General features: G+C 37.9%; 1 protein-coding gene across 2 annotated transcripts in view; it reads right to left on the bottom strand.

The window, feature by feature from the left end:
• The window catches only part of CDH12 (cadherin 12), a gene marked incomplete at both ends in the record, with an annotated part of 182,738 nt that overhangs the window by 118,213 nt on the left and 40,682 nt on the right, over positions 1 to 23,843 (bottom strand). For both annotated transcript variants that reach the window (XM_080609777.1, XM_080609778.1), the window contains one exon: positions 16,441 to 16,735. In XM_080609777.1, the coding sequence (XP_080465903.1) occupies positions 16,441 to 16,735 (295 nt within the window). The remainder of the gene's footprint in view (positions 1 to 16,440; positions 16,736 to 23,843) is intronic.

Genomic DNA, 23,843 nt, shown 5'->3' with positions numbered 1-23,843 from the left:
TGCCTCCTTTCCCTCCTTGACCGCCCCCACTTCCTCCACCGGCAGCCGCTCCTTCCCAGCCTCCGGCCCCGCTCCTGCCGCCGCTTGGTCCCCGGGGCCACTCTCCCGGGCCGCTTCGGCCACCGCCGGCTCCCAGAGCCGCTCCCCCTCAGCTCCCCGCAGCCTCACGAAGACGGAGGCGAGGACGAGGGCCAGGACGGTGAAAAGCAGCGGGACGGCCAGGTACAAGTCCACAGCCACGTCCATCCCGCCCTGCTGCCGGAGCCCGCCCGTATTACAAGCCATTACCGTAAAATACAATGAAACAAGAACCTTAGCCCAAGGCCCACACTTGATAAACACTAACACAGCAAATACCGGCTCTAAGTAAGCTACAGCATACTGAAACTGTGATATCGAGAGAAACAACTTTGAGAGCCAATAAAACAGCATTGTGCCTCGGTCAGATCTGTTGTTATCTCAACCCTTCAAGCCCCACGTTGGGCGCCAAAAAGAACTGTCGTGGTTTAAGCCCAGGCCATAAATCAGAACCACGAAGTCCACTTCCCCCCCCCACCTTTCCCCCTCCGCTTCTGGAGGGACGGGGAGGAGAATCAAAAGAATGCAACTCCCACGGGCTGAGATAAGAACAGTTTAATAACTAAGGTATAACACAAATCACTACTGCTACCACTAATAGTAATAATAATAAAGGAAATAACAAGGAAGAGAATACAACCGCTCACCAACCGGTACCTCACCCCCACCCTGCAGTGATCCAGCCCTTCCGGGAACTCTCCATTCTACATCCTGGGCATGACGTGCTGTGGTATGGAATACCTCTTTGGCTAGTTTGGGTCAGGCGTCCTGTCCCTGCTTCCTCCCGGCCCCTCCTCCTCCCTGGCAGAGCATGAGACTCACAAAGTCCTTGGTCAGGATAAACATCGGTGTTATCAGCTCTGTTCCCAGGCTGAAAGTCAAAAACACAGTGCTGCGGCAGCTACTAAGAAGGAGGAAAAATGACTGCTACTGCTGAACCCAGGACAAACATGCAAATGAATTGTGAGCATAAATAAAGTTATTTCAATATTAGTATGGCACAGCTATGATACAGGAAATTCTAATTAAGGATGATGCAAAATGCCTAACTCTGTACTTCATGCTGTTGAAATTATCAAGGTAAAAATTGAATTCTTATCAGATAGGAGTTTGAATCATTTACCCATTAGAGTTATTATAAGACTGATCTGGGATTTTTTTCCCAATTTGCATTTTTCTCTCTATTTTGATGATCAAAATCACGTGACTTTGGAGACCAAATAAAAAGCAATGCTTTGTTTGGCACTACTGGACAAAATACCATCAACAAAACCAAAACCAACCAACTAAAGAGAATAAAAAACAAGACTGAAAAAAGATAAAAATGGTAAAGACAGACCATATTTGACTGTTGTCCAGGCTGAAGTACAGTTTCACCCTTCTTCAACTGTATTTAGAATTCTGTTCTAGAAATTTGCCTTTCTATGCCAGCCCCCACAACTTCTTTATGTTTATTCATAAATTCTAAAACCTGTGAGATAAGCAAGCCTTGACACAGATAAAATTCTGAACTTGTGAAATACTGAACCTAAAATTAAATACATGTAAGTATGGCCTACATATCTGGCCACTTGCTGCTTAGATCATACAAAAAAAAGAGGTTTACATTTCTTAGGAAAGTATTTGCTTAATATTTGTTCTGTTATTGTTTTACAGATGAATCTACATCTGTTAAAATCTGTTAAAATCCAAACCCAAGCCTACATATCAACCATCTAAATTGTAAGTGAATCCAGGATTTCTTGTCTTCCCCCTCTAATTTCTAAATAATCTACAATCTAAGGTATTGATTATGCCCAGAGGTCACCCACCACAAGTGGTAATATCTGCAAAACAAAATTCTATCCTAATTCCAAGTAAAATAAATTAAACGAAAAAAAATAAAAAAGAAAAATGTGGCCTATAAATTCACTATCAGACAGTTGGTCCTTCATTTTAGTCACTGAAATGAACTCAACTCTTTGTTCAGCCGGAAGTCGAATCACTTCAATAGAATTCTACCTAGAGTTCCTCAGACTATTCCATCTTCAACACTATTTCAAAATTAAAATCAGACAAAATACTGGAACATATTATGTTGCTGACTTGCTGACTTTCTATATCTTGATTATTTCCTGGCTGATTTCTCAGGACAAAACTACAGGAAACAAGTTTGTAATTCTTCCTGTAAAATGTCAATAATAATAATAATAACAACAACATAATAATAAAATGCTAGACCCTAAATATGACTGCTTTGGACACACATACAGATAATTAACAGTTGGAGGAGATTTTCCAACTATCACAGCCTGTCAGCATTTCAGGCCTTCATCATTTGGAGGCTGCATACAGACCACTATTTGCTGGATGACAATGTGGCACTCTTCAGCAATTGCAATTTAGGTCTGACAGTCAAACAGTGAAGAACCACACAACAAGGAAGGTTTGTTAAGAAACTATCAAGTGGATTTTAATAATCCATACACAGTCCTTCCCACATACATAAAGACAGATAATATGGTTAACATCGCAGCTCACCAAACTAACCATGCTCAGATTTTTTAATTAATATCAAACTCTTGCTCTGGTATCCACCAATGAGCTGTTTCCTAGCTTTTTATTCCATATTTCTTTTCTTCCTCAACTTATTTTTTCCCTGACACCTTCAAAAACATATTAAAAAAACCTATTTTTTTTTTAAGGTGAATTTCCCCCAGTTCCCTTGCACATACACTCTCATCTGTTGTTTGTCAGTTCTGGTAGCATATACACATTAAGAAATAAGCTCTGCAGTGAATATTCCTTCTCAGTTTTCACCATCTTCAAGACTACAGTTATAAACCAGAGAAGTAACATTACATGGTGTATGCACAACAACTACAGTGCAGAGATACTGAGGGCATGAATCATAAAAAGACCCACTGCAAATTCAATAAGCCCAGATTAACTTTTTTTTCTACCTGGTGTTATTTAGATGCCTAACAACAAGATCCACACAACTGAGCTTATTAGTGAAAAGGTGCTGTAGCCTGTAAGGGACACCAGTGATGAAAGTTGCTTCCTAGATGCCTTTCTCAGAAATTATTTAGTGGGGAAAAACAATTTAAAACCTTTTCTGTGTTAACAGCTTAAACCAGCCTTATTCAGACACAATGTAGAAGCAGATGATGTTCCCTCCTGAATGCCCAGTGAATGCATGAGATAGAAATTATTTTAAGTCACTCTTCTGTTATATGGTGGTTGAATCCTTATTTCCTACCTCTTAAGTGAATCCTCAGACCATCACTCTCTTGAAAAAGGAGGAAGCTGATTTGTTTTATATAGGATCATTAAATATTAATCAGGCCAAAAAAAGGAAGAAGGGAGAAAGACTAAGAAAGGCTGTGGTGGTTAAAACATGAGGAGGTCGTATTCAAAAAAAGGAAAGGATTAAAGCTGCATCTGCAGCATCTTGTGTGAGTTTTCTACATACCTTACTGCAAAATGAAAACATGCAACCTCTCCTCCATCCACATTTTCCATGGGATGTAATTCTGAACTCTCAAAATGTCACTGACTGGCTTCCGACAAAGAATTAAGTATATCTGCTTTATGATTTCTGACAGTGCTTAGGCATTAATTGGCATCTAGCTGCTCAACAGTGTACAGTTCAGATGGTTTTATACACAAGCAGATTTGGAACAGGTTTAGGTGACATTTTAGGAACCCAAGGAACAATTCTATAGAAATATACTTTTTTCCAAATTTAGGCAGGTACTAGGATACTTCATTTGGAATCACACAAATAAATCCATGGGAACATCTAACCCTACATGGCATACCTCAAATCACCTACTGTAGTAATGCTGAATTTGATCTGTGTCTGATTTGGTTGAGCTCCACAGACATTGCTCCAACTATCTGGCCAAATCACCAGAACATTTTGGTTCACATTTATAATGTATGTCACTGAAATTTAGGTGCCTATACATCAGGCATGCTCAGCATTGCTTGAGGAACTTGATGGTACAGCTCAAGTTATTAAAAGCTGTTTGAGAGTTTAAAGACTGATTAGGGTTTTCAAAACCATTTATGTGCCCTACACTTAGTGATATCAAGAACAAAACACAAAACCGCAAAACAACCACAAGATGCTTATAAGACTCTTCCAGTGCCAAGTTACCTTTACAAATCTGACCTGAGAATCTGCTGATGAAAAACATTCACTAAAGGAGATCTTACTGGCAAGCTTAAAACCTCTACTGTTGATAAGAGTAGTACCAACATAACAACATGACACACACTGAGTCCACAAGTAAGTAAACACTCAAATTGTGAAACACATTTGCAGTGTGGGCAGGGAGGCTCATGTGGGCTTTAATGTAGTCAGTCTGGATAACAGTAGCATTGGAAATGAACCACTGGGACATCCCTGCAAGGTGAGAGTTAGTATCCCAAACTCCCTTGTACTACACTGCCATAAAGCCTATTCTGTCATCACTGTTACTGTCCCCTTGTGCTACCCAAAGTAAATTGATAAAGGTAGCTAAAATATAAAGCACCCAGACTGCAGTACAGATATTATGGAACTGCCAAAAACTCAGTTCTACAGTAAATCAGCAGGATGTGCTGGCACAGTTCTTATCCCATATCTTTCCTTTAAATCAGCAGTTCAGAGATATCTTATTGCTGTACAGTGGCCCAGAGAAAGGATTCCTTCTTTACAACTTGCCAGTTCAATTACAAGCTTCATATGGATTTTGGAATCTAAGGAGCTGTTGCCTTGCTGCCATCTTTTGATTCAGGCAGGCAGCATGACATCTGGGTGCCTTTCAGGTCATTTATGTAAGATTTTCTTCAGAAGCGAAAGATAGAATTTGGTTTTGTTTATTTGTTACAAAGAAAAGCTGATATAGGAAGTGATTATCCAACATTTTATGTTGGAGTAATTCCTAGTACACCAGTGTTTGAATCTTTTTTGAATGGTTGTGGCAAATAAAAGCAGCAATTTACATATGTTCAGCCACTGCCACCTCCTCCACAAATGTTAACAGTTCCCATCTTTATTCCCTCACCAGTATGACAAATAAAACTATCAAACACAATTCTTTAATATACCATAGTAAAGCTAATTTTTCTACTCAACTAGGGGAATATTTAGCAACTGGATGATCTTTTGAAGGCACACAGGATCATCCACTGTACGAGCAGCAAGGCGTTATGTCTCACTGAATTGTGCTCAGTGATTGATATTGGTTTAGGACTTAAAATTTGTGAACAGAGGATTCATTCAGAATCACATACAAGAGCCATGAAAGGATTCCAGGATTAACAAACATCTACTGGGAACTGACAGGGTTTGGTTTGTGTTCAGGCAAGAGGTGATATGGAATGAAAGCAGCAAGAAAATGTGGATGAATTTGGAGCTACTGAACCAGAGAAGTAACAAATGGGATTGATAATTTGAGCATCTGTGTCTACATCATCACTTGCAAGACCATAAATTGCAGGCTTGAGCACTTGAACCTGCCCTTCAGGCATCTTTCTCATCTGAAATCTCTCAGGACTGTTGAAAATATTGATTACTGTTGCCCTACCACTAAAAAGATGGCAGATGTAAAGGGGGCTCAGAGGCAAGCAGTGAAAGTGATTGATACATGTAAAGTTTTTGACATAGAACTTCAAATATTTCATCTGTTTAATTTAGAAATGAGACAGAAAGATGTGGCATTATAGAGATGTAGTTAGGACCATACCAAAGTTAAATAATCTGTTCCTATTAATCTTTTATTTTCCAGACTGAAATAAAAATAAAAAAAAGTGTTAAAAATAGGAAAAGGAAATGCTTTGTAGAATGACATGATCAATTTAGGGAATGTTCAGTAACTACGCCTAACAAAATGGGGAATAGAGAAGTATTTGGTATGGCTGTGAACCCAAACAACAACCCTATTTAAGAGAGTTAGAAAATAAATAAGTAAATCATGCTTGGATAAAACCTACTCCCAGATAGACTGTGACATGAAACTCTCCCTAAATGTGTATTTAACTTTCTCCTAGCTTCTACTTCTGTTCAGGAGGAAGACAGAGACAGGAGGATAGATAGGCTTCTAAGGTGATGTTCTTACAATATGGGAACCCTAACTACATAATTATATTTCAGATAAGTTAATGATAGCCTTTTAGATCAGAACAAATGGTAAAATTGATGCTCGCTATAACAATGGTACATGTAGATGGAAGATGAAGAATGCAATTGAGGAGATACTCTCTAGCTGTAGATTTCCTGACCTGGTTATTATTGGATTGGCTATTAGGATTCATATTATCCTTTAGCAGTTAGAATCTCTATCCCAGAACATTGTGCCAATCTCAGTGGGATGTGCAGCAGTCAATAAACTATTCTAGTGAAAATCACCAGCTGTGAACAACAGTGTACAAAGATGTAAATGGTTAGTTGAAATTACACCCCTGTAAGTTGCAACAACATTCTCTGTTAATGACTGGTATGGTGTGTCAGGCAGACCTTGCTGGAGGTCCCCTTGTCTCCTGTAAACTGCTTCCCTCCTCCTTCAAGGTTGCTCCTTAGGAATACTCATACCTTGAGTGTCATGTATTTATTCATTAATATCCTTCAAGCTTCTTATGAAAATAAAAGGATGGTCCTGAGGTTTGCTAACATAAACAATAGCAGTCTCTCTAGCAGTGTCAATCTGAATCAAGTACAATACAGTATTAAAGGTGTTACATTTCTCTCCAGTAGCTCCTGAAATGGAATCTGAACACTCTGTAAAGCTTTTCCTCTTCCTCTGCTATCATTCTTTCACACCTGCCTGAAGTCAGCACACTCTCTATTTCCGGTCTTCACCTCTATAACCCTCAATGATTTAACTTTTACTGCTGGCTTCTGCACAAAAGGTGCCTAGGCATAAATGGCAAGTAAGGATATCTGGACTGTGGAATTTTGCTTTACTGGGATATTTCAAATAGTTCTGGCCTTTCACTTCACCCTGTTTCACTGCAGGAAAAAAAAAAAAAAAATATTTGCACACTCCAGAAAACAATATTGACACTGCTGAGTTTTTAGCAAAGAGAAAAGTTTGTTTCATTTCCATTGGTCTTCTTCCTACTTAGTTATGATCTGTTTAACTTGCAGGCTGACTAGCTTGTCTAGACAGCATGGCAACTGGCCTTGCCATCAACTGCACAACAGAGAAATCAGGGAACAGTCAAACCCACCAGGTTCCCAGCTCAGAACCTGGCCTATGGGTTCCCACCCTGCCAGTGCTTGGCTTGTCAGGTTGATATAAAGAATGTTCCTCTACTAGTTTGGGAACCACCTGTTTAATTTGCCAGTCACCAGCTAACCTGGGGGATGACTCAACAAGCAGCCATCTGTTTTTTCATAAAACGTTTTGACAGAATTACGTTTGCATCTTTCAGATCTACAGAAACTTGGCAAAAATGGCTCTTGTGGAAAGCTTTCAACCTGCTCTTTTGTGACCCTTGTTGATCAAAGGATGCAGGAGAGGGACATCAGGCTCATGCTCCCATAAGGTCTTTAACGGTTCCTTAGTTAGAAAAAATATACGGTGTATGGTATAGACATGATTGCTCATCATGGCTCTTGTATGTGATGAAACATTAAGTGTCTAGGATCCATTAAATCCAAGGTGGACAGAGAGATACACCTACTAATTGGCTGACATGTCATTTAAAGATACCCTACTATATGCTTTTCCCCATTCTGCAGATATTTTTAGACCTCTGTTTTATGTAGATTTTCTTCTCCTAAGGTATTATTTTTATCTGAGATGTCTTTTCTGTAGACTTTAAGCCTCATGGGATTCTCTAAATGGAGAATAATTTGTCCTTAACAGAATATTTGTGATCAGTGATTTTTTTCTCTTTGCTCTTGTTAAGCCAGATTCTCATGAACACTTTTCTTATCACCCCAGGCTTTCCTAGGATTACATCTAATTTGCCACATGGAGTTATTTCTGCACACAGAATTAAAGCCCTTAATCATATTTGGTTTAGTGACTCTCATTTGCTTAGCAATCTTGAGACTATTTTGCCCTCTGTTTTGTCCTCCTCTAGGGCTGATGATGACTTGATTGATTCACACAGTGACTGATCTCTTACACCGGTTATCTTAGTACAGCATATCACTCATGTTTGCTTTTATAATTTTGTTTTACTGTAGAGTTATACACAAAAATGGGGGAGAAGAACACTAGATATACACAGCCTGCCCATGCAAAATATCCATAAAAATCCATTTAAATTTTGGCTTGTTCTCATTGCCTGCAGTGTCTTTATGAGAAGATGGCCAGTACATGATTACTTGTCTTGAATGAAGAGCTGCCTTGTGCCAGTGAAACCTCGCACTTGGATTTTTTGTGAAAAATTGTAACTAGAACTGAGCTTATAAGAAAAAAATAGCTCAGTGGCTGGAAAGCAACTTTAAAGAAATATGATGTTCATAGGCATAGCTTGAAAAGCAGCTTTTATAAAACATATTTAATGTTTACAATCACACAGTGGCTGAGAAGAGTAATACTTTTAAAATATGTTTAATGTTTAAAACCACTTGGTGGCCAAAAGAACAGCTCTTGCTGGAAAGATATTTAATGTTCAGAGTCATTTTGTGGTAAGGATAAAGCAACTTCTTGTTAATTTTTAACATCTACAGCTGATCAGTGGCTACTAAAACAACTACCAATACCACATGTTTAATGATCAGAGATAATATATGCCTATATAAAAACAATCCCTACATCTCTCAATACTACACAAAAACATGCCAATACGTTTCCTTCAGAAATAGTACCACTGACAATAAAATAACAGATAATCCCAACAACTGTAATGCAATATATCTTAAAATTAAAAATGATTATGCAAACCACAAGACTGTACCAATAATTGCAAAGCTTCTCTTTACATCCTAAAAGAATTAATAGCACAATTAAAATCACTAACATAAACATTTAGAGCAAAACCAAATAACTTAATTTTAATAATGAAAGAATTGGTTGGTTAATCTAGCAGAGGGGTCTGCATCAAAAGAACTGGTTGTGATGAAATGTAAAATGTTATTTGATATACATTACTAAGCTGGAGTAAAATCAGCATGTAGGTAGGAACATAATGGCTTTATGTACTGTGACAGGTGGGATTTTAACTTTGCCCACTTCCAGTTAAACACAATAAAGTAGGCTTGGATATACATGAAGTAAGACTCAAATACTTTGCATGAATTCTGCACTAATACTGGTATTAGTGCAGAATACTGACATTTTTGCTAGCTGCTTTCACAGTCAGAAAGCAGTTATTCAGCATCTTGCCTTTTTTAACAGCAAAAGCTTCTCAGACATTTTGCTCTATGCATGTTTGTAGGGGCTTGTTTGTCACAGCTTTCATTTTATGCAGATTCTCCCAGATAGCAGTATGTGCCACATTTCCTTGTTTTGCTGACTATTTCCAGCAGCCAGGGTGTAAGAAATGAAACTCACAGTGAGTATGACAATAGCCACAATCCATTAACCAAGCTAGCCTTGAATCTCTGCATTATTTTCTTCCTCCTTTTTGATCTAAAAGGGTTTTATCTGTAAGGTGTTTCACAGTAGTAAAAACTGCCTAGGTTGCCTAGTGATCTACCATAACGTCAAGAAACACTTTTGTTTCAAAAGCTTTTATTTCCCACTTGCAATTTTCTCACATCTCAGTGTTGTTTTTTCCCCCTTTTTTTGGGTACTCATACATGGTAAAAAACCTCTTTACCAAAAGGCTAAGCTGCCCTAAACTGTCGTTCCTGCTGCTCCTTCCTTAAAACTCACCTTTCTTTACACTGGATATAAAACTTAGTCAGATGATCAGTACAGAAGCTGGTTTAGTTGCTTGTTGGATTTTGGGTTTGGTTTTTCTTTTTGTTTTGTTTTTCAATTAAAAAAAAAATTATCCAAAAGACAAAACCTGTAATTACAAAGCAAAACCACTGAAACTATGAAGGGTAAAGTGCCATCTGACATAGCCACAAGACAGAGAACTGAAAGACAGTGATGGAACATGAATATTTTTTGGAAGGTGGTCTGTATTACCTAAGGCAACAGGTGTGATCCAGGCAATGGATGAATCTGAAACTGTAATAAAGTACTAAATTAGAAGGACGCGACCTTGTAAGGGGAGAGTCAGTACAGTTTTGTGAAGAGAAGCCACTCTTCACAGAGCCTGTTAAACCTATTGGGTGAATCAGCAAGTATACAGATCTAGATTACTTGCACAGTTTAACAGTATCTAAATTTCCAAAAAGTTTTCATCAAAACGATAAAGAGAGAACAGCCTTTTCTATTATAATATCAAAATAAAACCAGAAATCAAATGGTAGGAATAAAGTGCCAGTCTTTACATGAAAGGGGGGTTGTCACTGGCATCTTGCTTGGATCTGAACTCGCAGGTTGCCGGTAAAAGAGGATATAAGCAGCTGATAGGTTGACAAAATGAAAACTTGACTGCAGCATGTTACAGGGGTATCTTAATGTAACAAGTAACTGGGGATAGGGGATTTCACACTGAAGAATATGAAGTAAGAGGCATGGGAAAAAAACACCTTATTAGTACTTTCACAGAGGTGGGTTGTAGCTCAGTTACACATTAATTCTTGATCTTGTGATCACTGTGGAAAATTCTTCAAAGTTTTCATCTCAATGATCAACAGTGGACAAAAAAGGGAAAATGATTGACGGGATTTATTAGACAAGGAAAAGAGAATAAATAAGAATATTCCAGATATTTGTATATGGAATATGACATCCAATTCCCATCATTTTCTTTAAGGACTTGATAACACCAGAGAAAAGCATGGAGACCAGGGAGGAGTTGCAGGGACTGTAGACAGGAGCTGGCAGACTATAACGCCAGTTACCTCTCCATGATCATGTGTAATACCATTCAAAAATGTCTCTGACTCTACAGTTTCCCAAAGTAATATCATCGACAACAGCCTGGGTACACTTCTGGAAGTCCTTAAATAATATACTGCCAGAATCATAGAAGCTAGGATTCTATACCAAGAGAAGGATCACTCAGTATTTGCTCAAATACCTTATAGTTCTTCCTTCCCTAGGCTCTGCTCGGTGTAATCTTCAGGCTAAACTCAGGCACAGGTACTAAGCTATGCCTCACCAGAGTGCAGGTTCCTACCCACCAGTTCATCAGGTTAGTTTTTTATATGTTGTAATCCTTTCACATAAACCAACATAGACATAAATATATGTCCCATTTGTGAATGTATATATATAAGCCTTTAATAATGTTTAAATATAAGCCGATATTTAAGTATAAACCCATTAAGTATTCACTTCAGAAGGAAAATTGCCATAAAATTTATAGAGACTATTTTTAGGCTGTCAATACCATGAGAAGAAAATCTATAACACTCTTCAAGTAGCTGCTTTGCACCAAAGAGGATACTCAGTAAAAATAATCTGATACCAACTTTCTAGTATCATTGACCATTTTAGTGTTAAAATCTAGTGTTAAAATTGAGGCAGTTTCAAATAGAATATTCAAGCCTAATCACTAACACAGCTATTTAATGAGAACATCTTCCGTTATTCGTTAATAACAAAAAAGGCAGAATAATTGCCATTGTGATCTGGAATTTGTAGAGCCCCCCTGAGCAATGAAGAGTTAATCTAGTGGAAAAGGTATGAAATGAAATTACCTAGAAAAAAACACATAGAACCTATATGTCATGAAATTGATGGGTTTAGTACAGCCTTAGCTGCCCTGTGTATAACCATAGAGGAATAATGGAAAGAATTTAGAAAATAATTAGGAGACTGTGACAATAGAAGTTACAAATTTGTCATGTGTGATACATATGATCAACTAAAATCAGCATAATCAGTAAAAAAAAAAAAAGAGAAATGCAGATGAATTTCTGTGCATATTTTATGTATAAATACATAAAAATATATAATAATATCTTTCCTTGAATGTGTGTTTAATGCTGGTATGTCCTTACTCTCAGCCATTTGGACTGATAGTTTTAATAAGGAGGTAACATTGGTTTAAACTCATTATATGTATTTGCATGCTTACAGGAACTATATTGCAACAGAAGCTGGCACAGCTGTCGGAAGCAACACCATTGATTAAACTATACTAACGGATAACATATTTTGATAATATTAACTTGCAAATGGCAAAATTATAGCCCCCTTTTCAGTCCTTATATATAAATTTCAATTTCTGATTTGTTCTATATTTTGGAAATCTTATTAAATCAAGGCAACATTTTCAAATAAAAGTATTGATAAAACCAAACCAGTATCAGAAAAAATATATTAGAATTCCAGTCTTTAAGGTTTTATAAGTCTCTTATTAGGCACAGGATAATAACAGCATGGCAATCTCTCTTATAAAATATTAGTTCTATGTTGCAATCTGACGCCCCCTGCTGAGTTTCACTGCAGGCAATTTCACATCATTGGCTTTTCCTAGATAATTACCACCATTAAGTATTCTGCACCCATTTGTTATATCAGCAATATACTGTCAATGTTGGAGGTACCAATACCCAATACAGAAACTACGCACACTTGGAAAGTATCAGAAATAATGGGAATCATAGATGGGTCCAGTAGCCTGCATGTTACACCAGTTGGTAATCAAAGGGCTTCTCAAGAGAAGGCCTTTTACATCTGTGATTAACTGTCCTCTCCATCATACATGAGCAGATTATAGCACATGTAAGGACTGACCAAGGCTAGATGGCCATTCCAGCCTTTGGCATAGAACAGGTACATGTCCTAGCTTGTAGTGGGCTTAAATTAGAGTTTTAGAGAACAGTAAACGTCCTGCTAACATTTTATTCTTAGTAAAAAACATACGAAGGAATTTGGCTCCCAGCAAGAAATGCACCACCAAGTAAAAATGGCAATCCTAAAATTATCTTTTCTTGAGAAAAAAATCTAAGAAATGCATTACCATCATCTTTTTTAAAGACTGCTATTGATTAAAGGGAAAACCAACCAAACCCCAGCGTACAGAAACTTGTAGAAGAAACTTCAATACAACCTCAAATTTCAATGGAAAAAAAAATTTCCATCTAAAATATGCATGGAAAATAACACAACAAAGTTATTTGAAAATCTACGTGAAAACCTGGGATATGACAGATATCTGTAAATCATATCTGTGTGCAGAGAGCCAGATATTGAGTATCCTACAAAATTCCATCTTTTTGTACCTTTTCTGGAAAAAAAAATAATCATCAAATTCCAGGATAAAGATGACACACAGTTTTCTTATATCTCTGTGTCTGGAACTCAGAACCTGGGGATGAATGATACGGCATTTTTTCAGCCACCAAAGCTTCAGCAACAGAAATTAGAAGGCAGCCAGAGATATTACAAAACCAAGAATAGTACTGCTATGAAAATTTCTAAACTGTGTATAAGGGGTCTGAAGGACACTTACCTTCCCAAGACTGTCCAGCCCCATGTAATCCTCTCTTACGACTGCAGACTGTGGTGCCTCAAGTGTGTTTTATACAATTCACTGTATTTCACTTTATCCCAAATGGAACATATACTGTGTGTTTACAGTGAGTTTTAAGTCTTCAGGACTTTATTAGCTACTTCTCTGCTCCTCTAGTTGCCTTTCAACATGAATTCTGGTGTTCGGATTTTGCTCCTTATTACTAATAGAATAAACTAGCAAACTGAGTAAACCTTTGCATGTATCGTACAACAATAAAAGACAGCAAGTCACTAGTCAGAGAGGCCAGTCAGGCTTATAGAAATAACTACGAATGGAGAAAAAAAGTCATGTTTTGGTGCATTTCCCACAATGGAGACAGTGTGAATGAGTGCAGTTCATAATAAATACTGTTGCAAAAATATAGGAAGTGAAGTTTAGGACATTTGGGAATTGGAAAGTGGCAACTAGAAAATGAAAATGTAAAAAAATAGATGAGAGGAAGAGTTTATCAGGGTTTTTGCTTAAGCCAAGGCAACCATATGCTGCACCAGCTAAAAAATCAAAGTGATTTCAATGTCAGCCTCAGGCAGTGGGAGGTCTAGGCATCTCTATAGGTGCAACTAAATGGTTGATGATGGGAAACAGTAGTTTTAGATCCTCTGAGAAATCTGTGCTTACATAAGGTAGCAAAAGCATAGATAAGAGAGAGTAAGAGCTTGGAGAGACCTACATTAGAGAAGGCACAATTTCCTGGCACATTGCAGGCAACAGAAGGCATTTCTGGATATTTTTGCTGCAAGTAAACCAAAAGCAGAACTTTTTATCATCTTTAGTAACCACTAATTGGAGTTTAGGCCTCCATTTAGGGCACTATTTCCTTGCCTTGACTTCTTGGATTAATTTTCATCCATCTTTGATTTTTCTTATAGAGGAAGATACAAACTCTCACGAATAAATCTTCTGCAGATAGTGACTGTGACTGAATAAAGTGAAAATCAAGAGGATGCATTTTTGCCATGGCATCTACTGCTGTTTTTCTAAAGGAGAATAAACAGAAAAACATTTCTTTTGAAACATGTGCATGACACTGCATACTCGATTGCATCTCATTTAGTCAATGCAACTCCCAGTCAATGTAAAAGCCACAATGCATGGCACACCTTGAAGAGAGTTTCCCACGAAATAAAACTGCTGTTAGCATTTTTTCTGCTACTGCATACACATATTTAAGAAATATGACAGGAAGATGGAGAGAAAGCAACAGAATGAGAGAATGATTGCATGTATCGCGTTCCACTGTCTAAATAGCGTTATTAATTATTATTTTGTTTATTTCTCTCTGATCAAGTCTTTAAAACAATTTCACAAATAAACATACATTCAGTGTTGGGAAAATTATATTCTGAACTTGCCACAGAAGCAGACTTGAAAACATAACAAATGTTTGCCATCTATAAATAATATAACTGTAAGTAATATTACTAGACATCTCTACAGGAGCAACAACACTAGTGCACCTAAATAGTGAATTTATAGATGAACCTCTGTGAGTGACTATAATGAACTCTATACTTGTACGAGATTAACAAGATCATCTCTACATGTCTACTCATATCACATTTTATCACATTCTACCACTCCTTATCACAAAATTGAAAATACTACCTCATTAATTCCATATAGCAACTTTTGTAGGTAGCTAGTTGCCTCCTGGATTATCTTTCAAAACATCACCATGTGAGCTGCATGGCTGAAAGGGCAACAGGATCCCTCTTTACATTCCAGAGCCAGAAAACTTCCAAAACTGTCAGCAACTACAGGGAGTATTAAATGACTAATACTGGCTTGTGAAGTACTCGGAAAAGACAGCTTAGGGGAGAGAATGGCAATAAACTGAAGCTAGCGCTGTGAAGTTAAAGACCTCCCAGCCAAGAATGAATTAATTTCTGGTGCCCGCAGGGAAGCCCAACATGCCATCTGGCAGCAGGATATAAGCAGTGTGCTTGTGTTGCAAACACACTGCTCAGGACCACTGCAGAATCAGCCATCAGGCAGAGACCCAAAGGGCCCATTTAGTCTGTTCTCCTGCTCCAAAGCAGGATCAGTGCTCTTTATGACTTTCCTGGCAAATGTGAAAATTCTTCAAACAAAAACCTATTCCAGTGCTTCAGTATCCTTACTAGAGTCCACCTTTCCTTGGACATAAAATGGTTCTCTCCCCTGTACACTAGCTTTTTGAAAACTTACCATGCTTTTTTTTTTTTTTTTTTTTTCTTTTCTTAAGAATCCAGTGCACTCAGTATTTTCTTGGACATTAGGTTTTTGAGACTTGAGCTAGTCTTGCTGAGCTTCTCTGTCCTGTTCCTGCATTGTGGAGGGCGAGGTGAGGGAAATTGCTACTTTCAGCACCCACAGCGTAGAAGGACTTCATAAAGAATTGTCCCCTAACTTACAATTAAGGGATCATGCACGTGCCGTAGGAATTTTACAGCCACAAAAGGACAAGAACAGTAAGTGGCAAGAGGCTGTTATACAATCTAAATCTGTACAGGAAACAGCCAATGTAAAATAGAGAGGGGAATGCACTTCATCCTGTGAAATAATATAGGGGGGGTACACAGAACCCCTGGACATCAGCATACCTGCCTTGAATACATATATATATATATTTTTCTTCCTGTTCTCAGAGACTGTCAGAGGCAAGAGAATGAGTTTCTAAATAAACAAATAAAGCTAAACCAAACCTGGAATCTGTGTATTTCTAAGCACAGAGTGAGACATTTTGAATAATAAGTTTTAGAAGTTATATTTTCATTTCATCCTTCTCTTTCTTTTCTCAACAGGAAATGCACATTGAGATACTTAAGTAATATGCAATTAGTTATCAAGTGTTTGAAGCTTCTTACTCACCCACTGGAGACATTTCCGGGACACTGGCAACATAAGGCCCATCCAGAAACTTTGGCTCATTATCATTAATGTCCTGCACTTTGATGATGAATTCTGATTCTGGCTCTAGTGGTTTCTTGGTGTCAACATCCACAGCCTGAGCCCGGAGTGTGTAGAAAGGTTTTTCTTCTCGATCTAGGCTCCTTATGGCATGAATATCTCCTGTGGTCTCATCAATGGTGAAAACAGTGCCAGCACCATCTCCTGAAAGGGTATATTTTACAGTGCCCACTCCCTTGTCCAAGTCAGAATGAAGCTTGAGAACACAAAACCAAAAAACAAAACAAACAAACAAACAAACAAAAAAAACCAACAAAATAAAAACAAAGAAGAAGAGGAAAAGAACATTAATGGCTTTTTCTAGGTGGGAAGAAAATTATTGGGGTTTGTTTGGTTTTTTTCCTCTTATGTAATAAAAGACGCAATTTCATAAACAGTCCTTAACTACCTCTAAGTGCAGGAAAACATTTAGGGAGCATGCTATCTAATATTTTTACACCCATCTAGTACCCAGCACACAGAGCATTTCAAAATCTTACCTATTTTCTCCCATGAATACTGTTCACTAACAAAGCTGCAGTGAAGCGGGGCTTTGGATTTGTTATAAAATGATATTTAAGACCTAGGATGGAAAACCACCGATAAACCACATCAAAAAAAAAAGAGGTGACATGAGAAACTGTCAAAAGCTTTCACAGGTTTTGGCTTTCAGGAAAGTAGAAGGGAAGTATCCAATTTTCATTTCACAAACAAGAGCTTGACAGAATCCTAAACTCAAATTCAAAGTAAAACCTGGTTTAAAAAAGACAATATACACTTCTTAATTACAGTAAACGTTAAACAGAACTAAAAATACTATCTCTCACGCAAATATTTGATCTGTCCTTTGTTTATATTATGTCCAAATATTTGTTTCTGTCCTTTCAGAGACAGTTACACGGCAGACAATGTGAAGCTAGTATTTCTTTTCCTCATTGGAAGAATATGGAACTCAGTCATTTTTGCCTTACTTCAATTATTCCTGCCTCAAATACCAATATACACATCTTTCAGGCTATTAGCATGTTAAATCTCTATTTCTAATTTGAAAAAAATACTTGAATATGAGTTCTTGGATGTTTTTTTCCATTATATCAGTGTCTGCACCACTATAATGTGGCCTTAAACAGTATTTCAAACGCAGGATTTTTTGAAATCAAAATACAGTATGATGAACTTCTTTCTCAGGTGCCTTTATCTCTTTCATGCTCATCTTTTAAATATATCTGACAGTTCTGAACCTGATACTCAAGGTTACATCACTGATGCGGAAATAGTTTTTAAAATATTTGCCCACTTGTTCCACCTAAGGAGGACCAGAGAGATCTCCTATAATGGAGAGAGGTTGGAATGGAGTTTTTGAGAGTGAATTCCCTTAAGCAGTACAGTAAAGTGATTATGGATATAGGCTTTATTTACATGATGTACTGCCCAAGGTGAAGCATAATAGAGGAAATATAGGACATGAAAAGAGATTACGTGGAAAATGAATTACTGAGAAACTAAATGGTTTTGGTAATGGGGCAAGAAGCTAAGCTCAGAGAAAGAGGTAAAGGCAATTATTAACATTTATAGCTATTGCCTTGAAATTGGAAATAGATCTTTGTGACTGTGGAAGGGGTCATGGTTTGTGGGACGGGCAAACATGAATGTAGTCTCTTCTTAGTCTACTTTCATCTCAGTGAATGCACCAGATTCTGATCTTTCATCTAGTTGCCTCCTGCATGTGATTTTAAATTACCTCTCCAGTCCGAAGTACAGCATTTTGCTTCTCAGGTGTTAAATATTTCCTTGCTTGCAAAATGAAAAGATAATGAATCCTAAGATAATTAATGTGTATTTCTTCCTCTTTTTCTCACAGGCTTCCTGCTGTTTCATTATACCTTGCTCAGTTAAAATAGCATTTTCCTTCTATCATCATATAGAAGCATACAGACATGCATGAAGTGGAAAAAAAAAACCAAACTAAAATCAAAATTGTGATGATAAGAAAGTTTAAAGAAAAAACCTTAGAGATTTATAGGGGGAGACACACCATTTTCTTGCTAGTATCCCTGTATTACATAAAATATGTTGGGCTTTATTGTGAATTCTACTTTGTTCCATACTCCTGGAAGGAAGAATATCACAGAGCAAAACAATGTAGTTTCAAAGCAGAGATTTGTAAACAGGGAAGCTTGCCAAGAATACTGTCTGTACTGCCATCTCCTGTCATCCGATTTGGCAGTAAAGCTGAGATGGCTGAGTGTCTTTCTGATTGCCAGCTGAAGAATTTATGTTTAACTAGTGAAAAATCAGACTGCATTGCAGGCTTTACCTGAGCACTTGGATTATACTAGAGAGAAATAATTATAGCTGTTTGCCCTGTTTGAGGAAAAACGTAAAAAGTATAACAAGAAAGCAGCAAAACAAGGGATCCGAACAGAAGGGGAGAGTGAAATACAAAGATAATCACAATCATAGCTTTTTTTCAAACGTATTTGAGCAAAAAAGCTTTACAACTGGCAGCATTATCAATTCCACAGTCATAGATATATGTACTGTGCTTCACAAATATCACTCAGCTAATATAATCTAGGAACCATTCCATTGATTTAAGCAGAGTTATATTATTTTGCATTAGTAGAGATCTGTCACATTATACTCATTCGTCAAATCCTGCTAATCTGCTGATTTCAATACAGACTTCTTAGATGCAGTTGCTGGACAAAGGGCAAATGCATGCTTATTTGTAACCCACATTGAGCCTTGTAATTTGTGGGACAATTCGACATTACAAAGTGTCTAATTACTGTAGCTGATTGATTTAATTTAAAATAACAAAATTCTCCAACAATAAAAGGCACACAATACTGATATTCAGATGCAAGGATGGAGAGTGAGAACCTAGCATTAGTTGGACTTGCACAACACCAGAAAATTATCCTGACTTTCAATTTTACAGAAAGCAGTTTAGGCTAAAGAATAAGTGCTTGGTAGTGAGTCTCTGATTTATTTGTTACAAGGTGCACTGTACTGGAAGAAAAACTTCTTTCTTTCTTTTGTGCTGGAAAATGTACATAAGATTTGTGAGAGAATAGTTTTAATGACAATGTATCCTGCAATAGTTTTGGGTTTGTGGCCTATTTCTCCTTCTTGCTTGTACTTATTTTCTAATCCTTGCTCCTCTGTGATTTAAGCAAAACTATGGGGCAATAGAAGAGGTGTTCAAATCTTACCTCCCCCCCCAGTGTGTTTACATTTCAGAATTACTTGAATTCACTGCAAGAGGGTGGTACAAATGATTGTATTCACATGGTTTCTTCTTACTGTTTTCTCTGGAAATCCTAAATATTAAAAATGCCAGAAAGGTTTGGAAATGCAATGGATTAATTTCTACTTTTTGCTAAAATCTGCAGTTATCCTTACTATGGAAGTAACACAGAGTGTCAGATCTTTGGGCAAATATGCCCCAAGTGTAAAGTTAATGATTTCTTGCAGCAAACTCTTTTTGTTCAGGAAATTATGAGTATTTTTTTATGATGGCAGATAAAGACGTATCATCCCATAATTCTTGCTAATGTGTGCAAACAATAACACATATGGCAAAGGAAATGACTGATAAAAAAATAAAGTATGAATAATAAGATGGAGACTATTGTGAAAAAAAATTGCATAAATTTATGTAGAAATTATGGAAGTGTTTTTGAATCATATACAATACCATATGCCAGACTGAGTCAGTCTACAAGTCCATGTCATCTAGTAATCTGCTTCAGTCTGCAACTAGCAGAAAGCTAGTTTGCTTCAGAGGGGATGAAAAAGTTGGTAACAACTCACTACAAGTACATCTGGAAAAAATGTTTCAGTTCTTCAGGCTCTTATGCCCAATTCCTAACAAGCAGTATGATTATTCTTATTTTAACTGTAAGTTAAGACCTTAATGCTTCAATAACTCAGTGTAATAAACTCCATGTCACTTCAAGAATTCATACATTTGTACAAATGACTTGATGTCACGTATGAAGCCACATGAAAGATCAAGAAGTGCATTAGTTAATGCACTTCAAGAATTGCTGTATACTCCTAGCTAAATTCAAAATGGCAGTAGAATGGATCAGAAGTACTTGTTCCTCAGTGCTGATTTGCTCCTCAGTATGATATGCATCTTATCCTCAACTGTTCATCTCTTCTTAAACACGTCAACGACTTGCATTATTAAACTTAATTTGGAAAGTAAAATTTGTAAGTTCACAGACATAAGCAAAGAAATCAGAAGAATTTAACAAATTGCAAGATAGTCTAGCCTTAAGATGAAGTAATCACTATACCCTCACAGAGGATGCAAGAACAAGGAATATGACATTCACTAAGATTGGACTAGAACTCAGTCACTAGGACTTGGAGAGCTGGTCGATGAGAAAATGAACATGAGCTGGCAGTGTGCACTCGCAGCCCAGAAAGCCAACCGTATCCTGGGCTGCATCAAAAGCAGTGTGACCAGCAGGTCGAAGGAAGTGATCCTGCCCCTCTACTCTGCTCTCATGAGACCTCACTTGGAGGTGTGTACAGTTCTGGTGTCCTCAACATGAAAAGGACATGGAACTGTTGGAACAAGGTCAGACGAGGACCACGAGGATGATCAGGGGACTGGAGCACCTCCCGTATGAAGACAGGCTGAGAAAGTTGGGGCTGTTCAGCCTGGAGAAGAGAAGGCTGCGTGGAAACCTCATAGCAGCCTTCCAGTATCTGAAGGGGTCCTACAAGGATGCTGGGGAGGGACTATTCATCAGGGACTGTAGTGACAGGACAAGGGGTAACAGGTTCAAACTGAAACAGGGGAAGTTTAGATTGGATCTAAGGAAGAAATTCTTTACTGAGAGGGTGGTGAGGCACTGGAATGGGTTACCCAGGGAGGCTGTGAATGCTCCATCCCTGGCGGTGTTCAAGGCCAGGTTGGACAGAGCTTTGGGTGACATGGTTTAGTGTGAGGTGTCCCTGCCCATAGCAGGGGGATTGGAACTAGATGATCCTAAGGTCCTTTCCAACCCTAACTATTCTATGATTCTATGATTCTATGATTGCTGTGATGTTAATTTCACAGCAATACAGCCCTTGAAATTTGTTTTATAAACTGACTGATTTCTTTTCTGAATTTCTCATATATGTACCAAAAAAAAAAAAAAAAAAAAGAGGGAGAGAAAGTAAAAAAGTTTAACATCAAGGAATGTGCAACATCCCTAAATTGATATATTCACCCTGTGATATATTCTGAGATTCTAGGTCTTATTTCATTGCCAATTTCAAAGGCTGAAAAACTCCACAGTTCAATTTATTTATTGGTAGTAGATCAATTTAAATGCTGTTCTGCAGTGCATAGCTGGACTGAAAACATTGCTAAATGTTCCAAGATATTAACCCTTCCTTGCATGCACATACTAGTTACCCATCTCACATCTGTCTCTTTACATCATTTTTCATTATGCAATATATTTTAGAACCTTATTCCATTATTTCTTCTGCCTGTTTCTACTACCAAGTATCTCCACCTACTCTGTAGCCACCAGGTCTTCCCCCTGCCCTTACTTGGTTAAGGTATGCAATAAAAACTGAAAAGTAAAAATAGCCAGTCGACTTGAGTATTACCTAAGACTGATGTCCTGAACTGAGGAAAGGAAAATACATCATTGTTGTATGGAAAGCATAGATGCAAGCAGAGCTATTTTGGCAATCCTCTACTAAAAAAATCCTGTGTGTTGGAACAGGGATGCTCATTACAGGAGAGGAGGGTGTAAATGAGCCTAGAGAAACCTTTGATACTAACCACCTAAGAAGACTTTCTATTTGGAACATCGCCCTTTAAAAAGACACTTATTCTGCACATATTTTCTATTGACAAGAATTCTGTGGTCTACACAGAGTGCACAGTTCCTCTAAAAACCTGATAATTAGATTCTAATGTATTGGTTTCATGCAAACTTTTTTTTCCTTCCCTCTAAAAATACATAAAAGCTGAAAAACTTTCTCAGATAAAAGGGGGGTGTGTTTTTCAGACACAGTTTAGGAAATTGAGTAATAAAACCACAATTGCTGCTAATCAAACCTAATCAAATATTTTTCTTTCCTCTCCTCTCCATAATACCCCACACCCTCCTTCCCCCTCCATTTAAGGGCAAGGCAACATCAGCTCACAACACAATGGAAGTGTTTCCTGACCCTAAAAATTTGGATTACCTAGGTCATCTTCTGAATAGTCAGTTAGCATACATTAACCAGGAAAGACTGCAGACTAAAGCTTGTGTTCAGAGGACTCAGCACACTACTACAAAATGGTTCAGTTGAGCAACAATCTGCAAAATAGGCATATGAAAATAAGTAGCAACTAAAATCATAGGATCATAGAATCATTTAGGCTGGAAATGACCTTTAAAATCATCAAGTCCAACTGCAAAATCACAGAATCAACTAGATTGTAAAAGACCTTTAAGATCAAGTCCAACCATTACACCAGGACTGCCAAGACCACCACTAAACCATAGCACTGAGGGCCTCATCTACAGAGTTTTTGAATACTTCCAGGGATGGTGATTCCACCACTTCCCTGGGCAGCCTGTTCCAATACCTGATTACTCCGTGAAGAAATTTTTCCTAATTTCCAATCTAAACATCCCCTGGCACAGCCTGAGGCCATTACCTCTTGTTCTATTGCTTGTTACCTGGGACAAGAGACCAACCCTCACCTCACAACCACCTCCTTTCAGGTAGCTGTAGAGAGCGATAAGGTCCTCTCTGAACCCTCTCTTCTCCAGACTAATCAGCCCCAGTTCCCTCAGCCATTCATCATCACACTTGTGCTCCAAACCCTTCACCAGCTTTGTTGCCCTTCTCTGGACCCGCTCTAGCACCTCAATGTCTCTCATGTAGTGAGGGGTGCAGAACTGAACACAGTATTCGAGGTGCAGTCTCACTAGTGCCAAGTAGAGGGGAATGACCGCTGCCCGGGCCCTGCTGGCCACACTATTTCTGATACAGGCCAGGATGCTGCTGGCCTTCGTGGCTGCCAGGGCACAAGCTGGCTCATATTCAGCAGCCATCAACCAGCACCCCCAGAAAAATGATGAGGTAAAAAAAAACAAGAAAAAAAACATCCAAAAAGAAGAAAAGAATGGTGGTTTTTAAAGGACATTTGGAAAAGATGGTTCTGTTTCCTTTTAAGACTGAAAATTATTTGCAATAGGAAGGGGTGTCTTTCTACTTCGTACAATTTTACAAGAATTTCCCATCCACAACTAGGCTTTCTAAGGGCTATGAAAATTTTAAACAATAAAAACATCAATTAAAAGATG

This window comes from Psittacula echo (assembly GCF_963264785.1).
Source record: "Psittacula echo genome assembly, chromosome: 2".
NCBI lineage: Eukaryota > Metazoa > Chordata > Aves > Psittaciformes > Psittacidae > Psittacula > Psittacula echo.
This window is presented reverse-complemented; position numbering and strand designations above follow the sequence as displayed.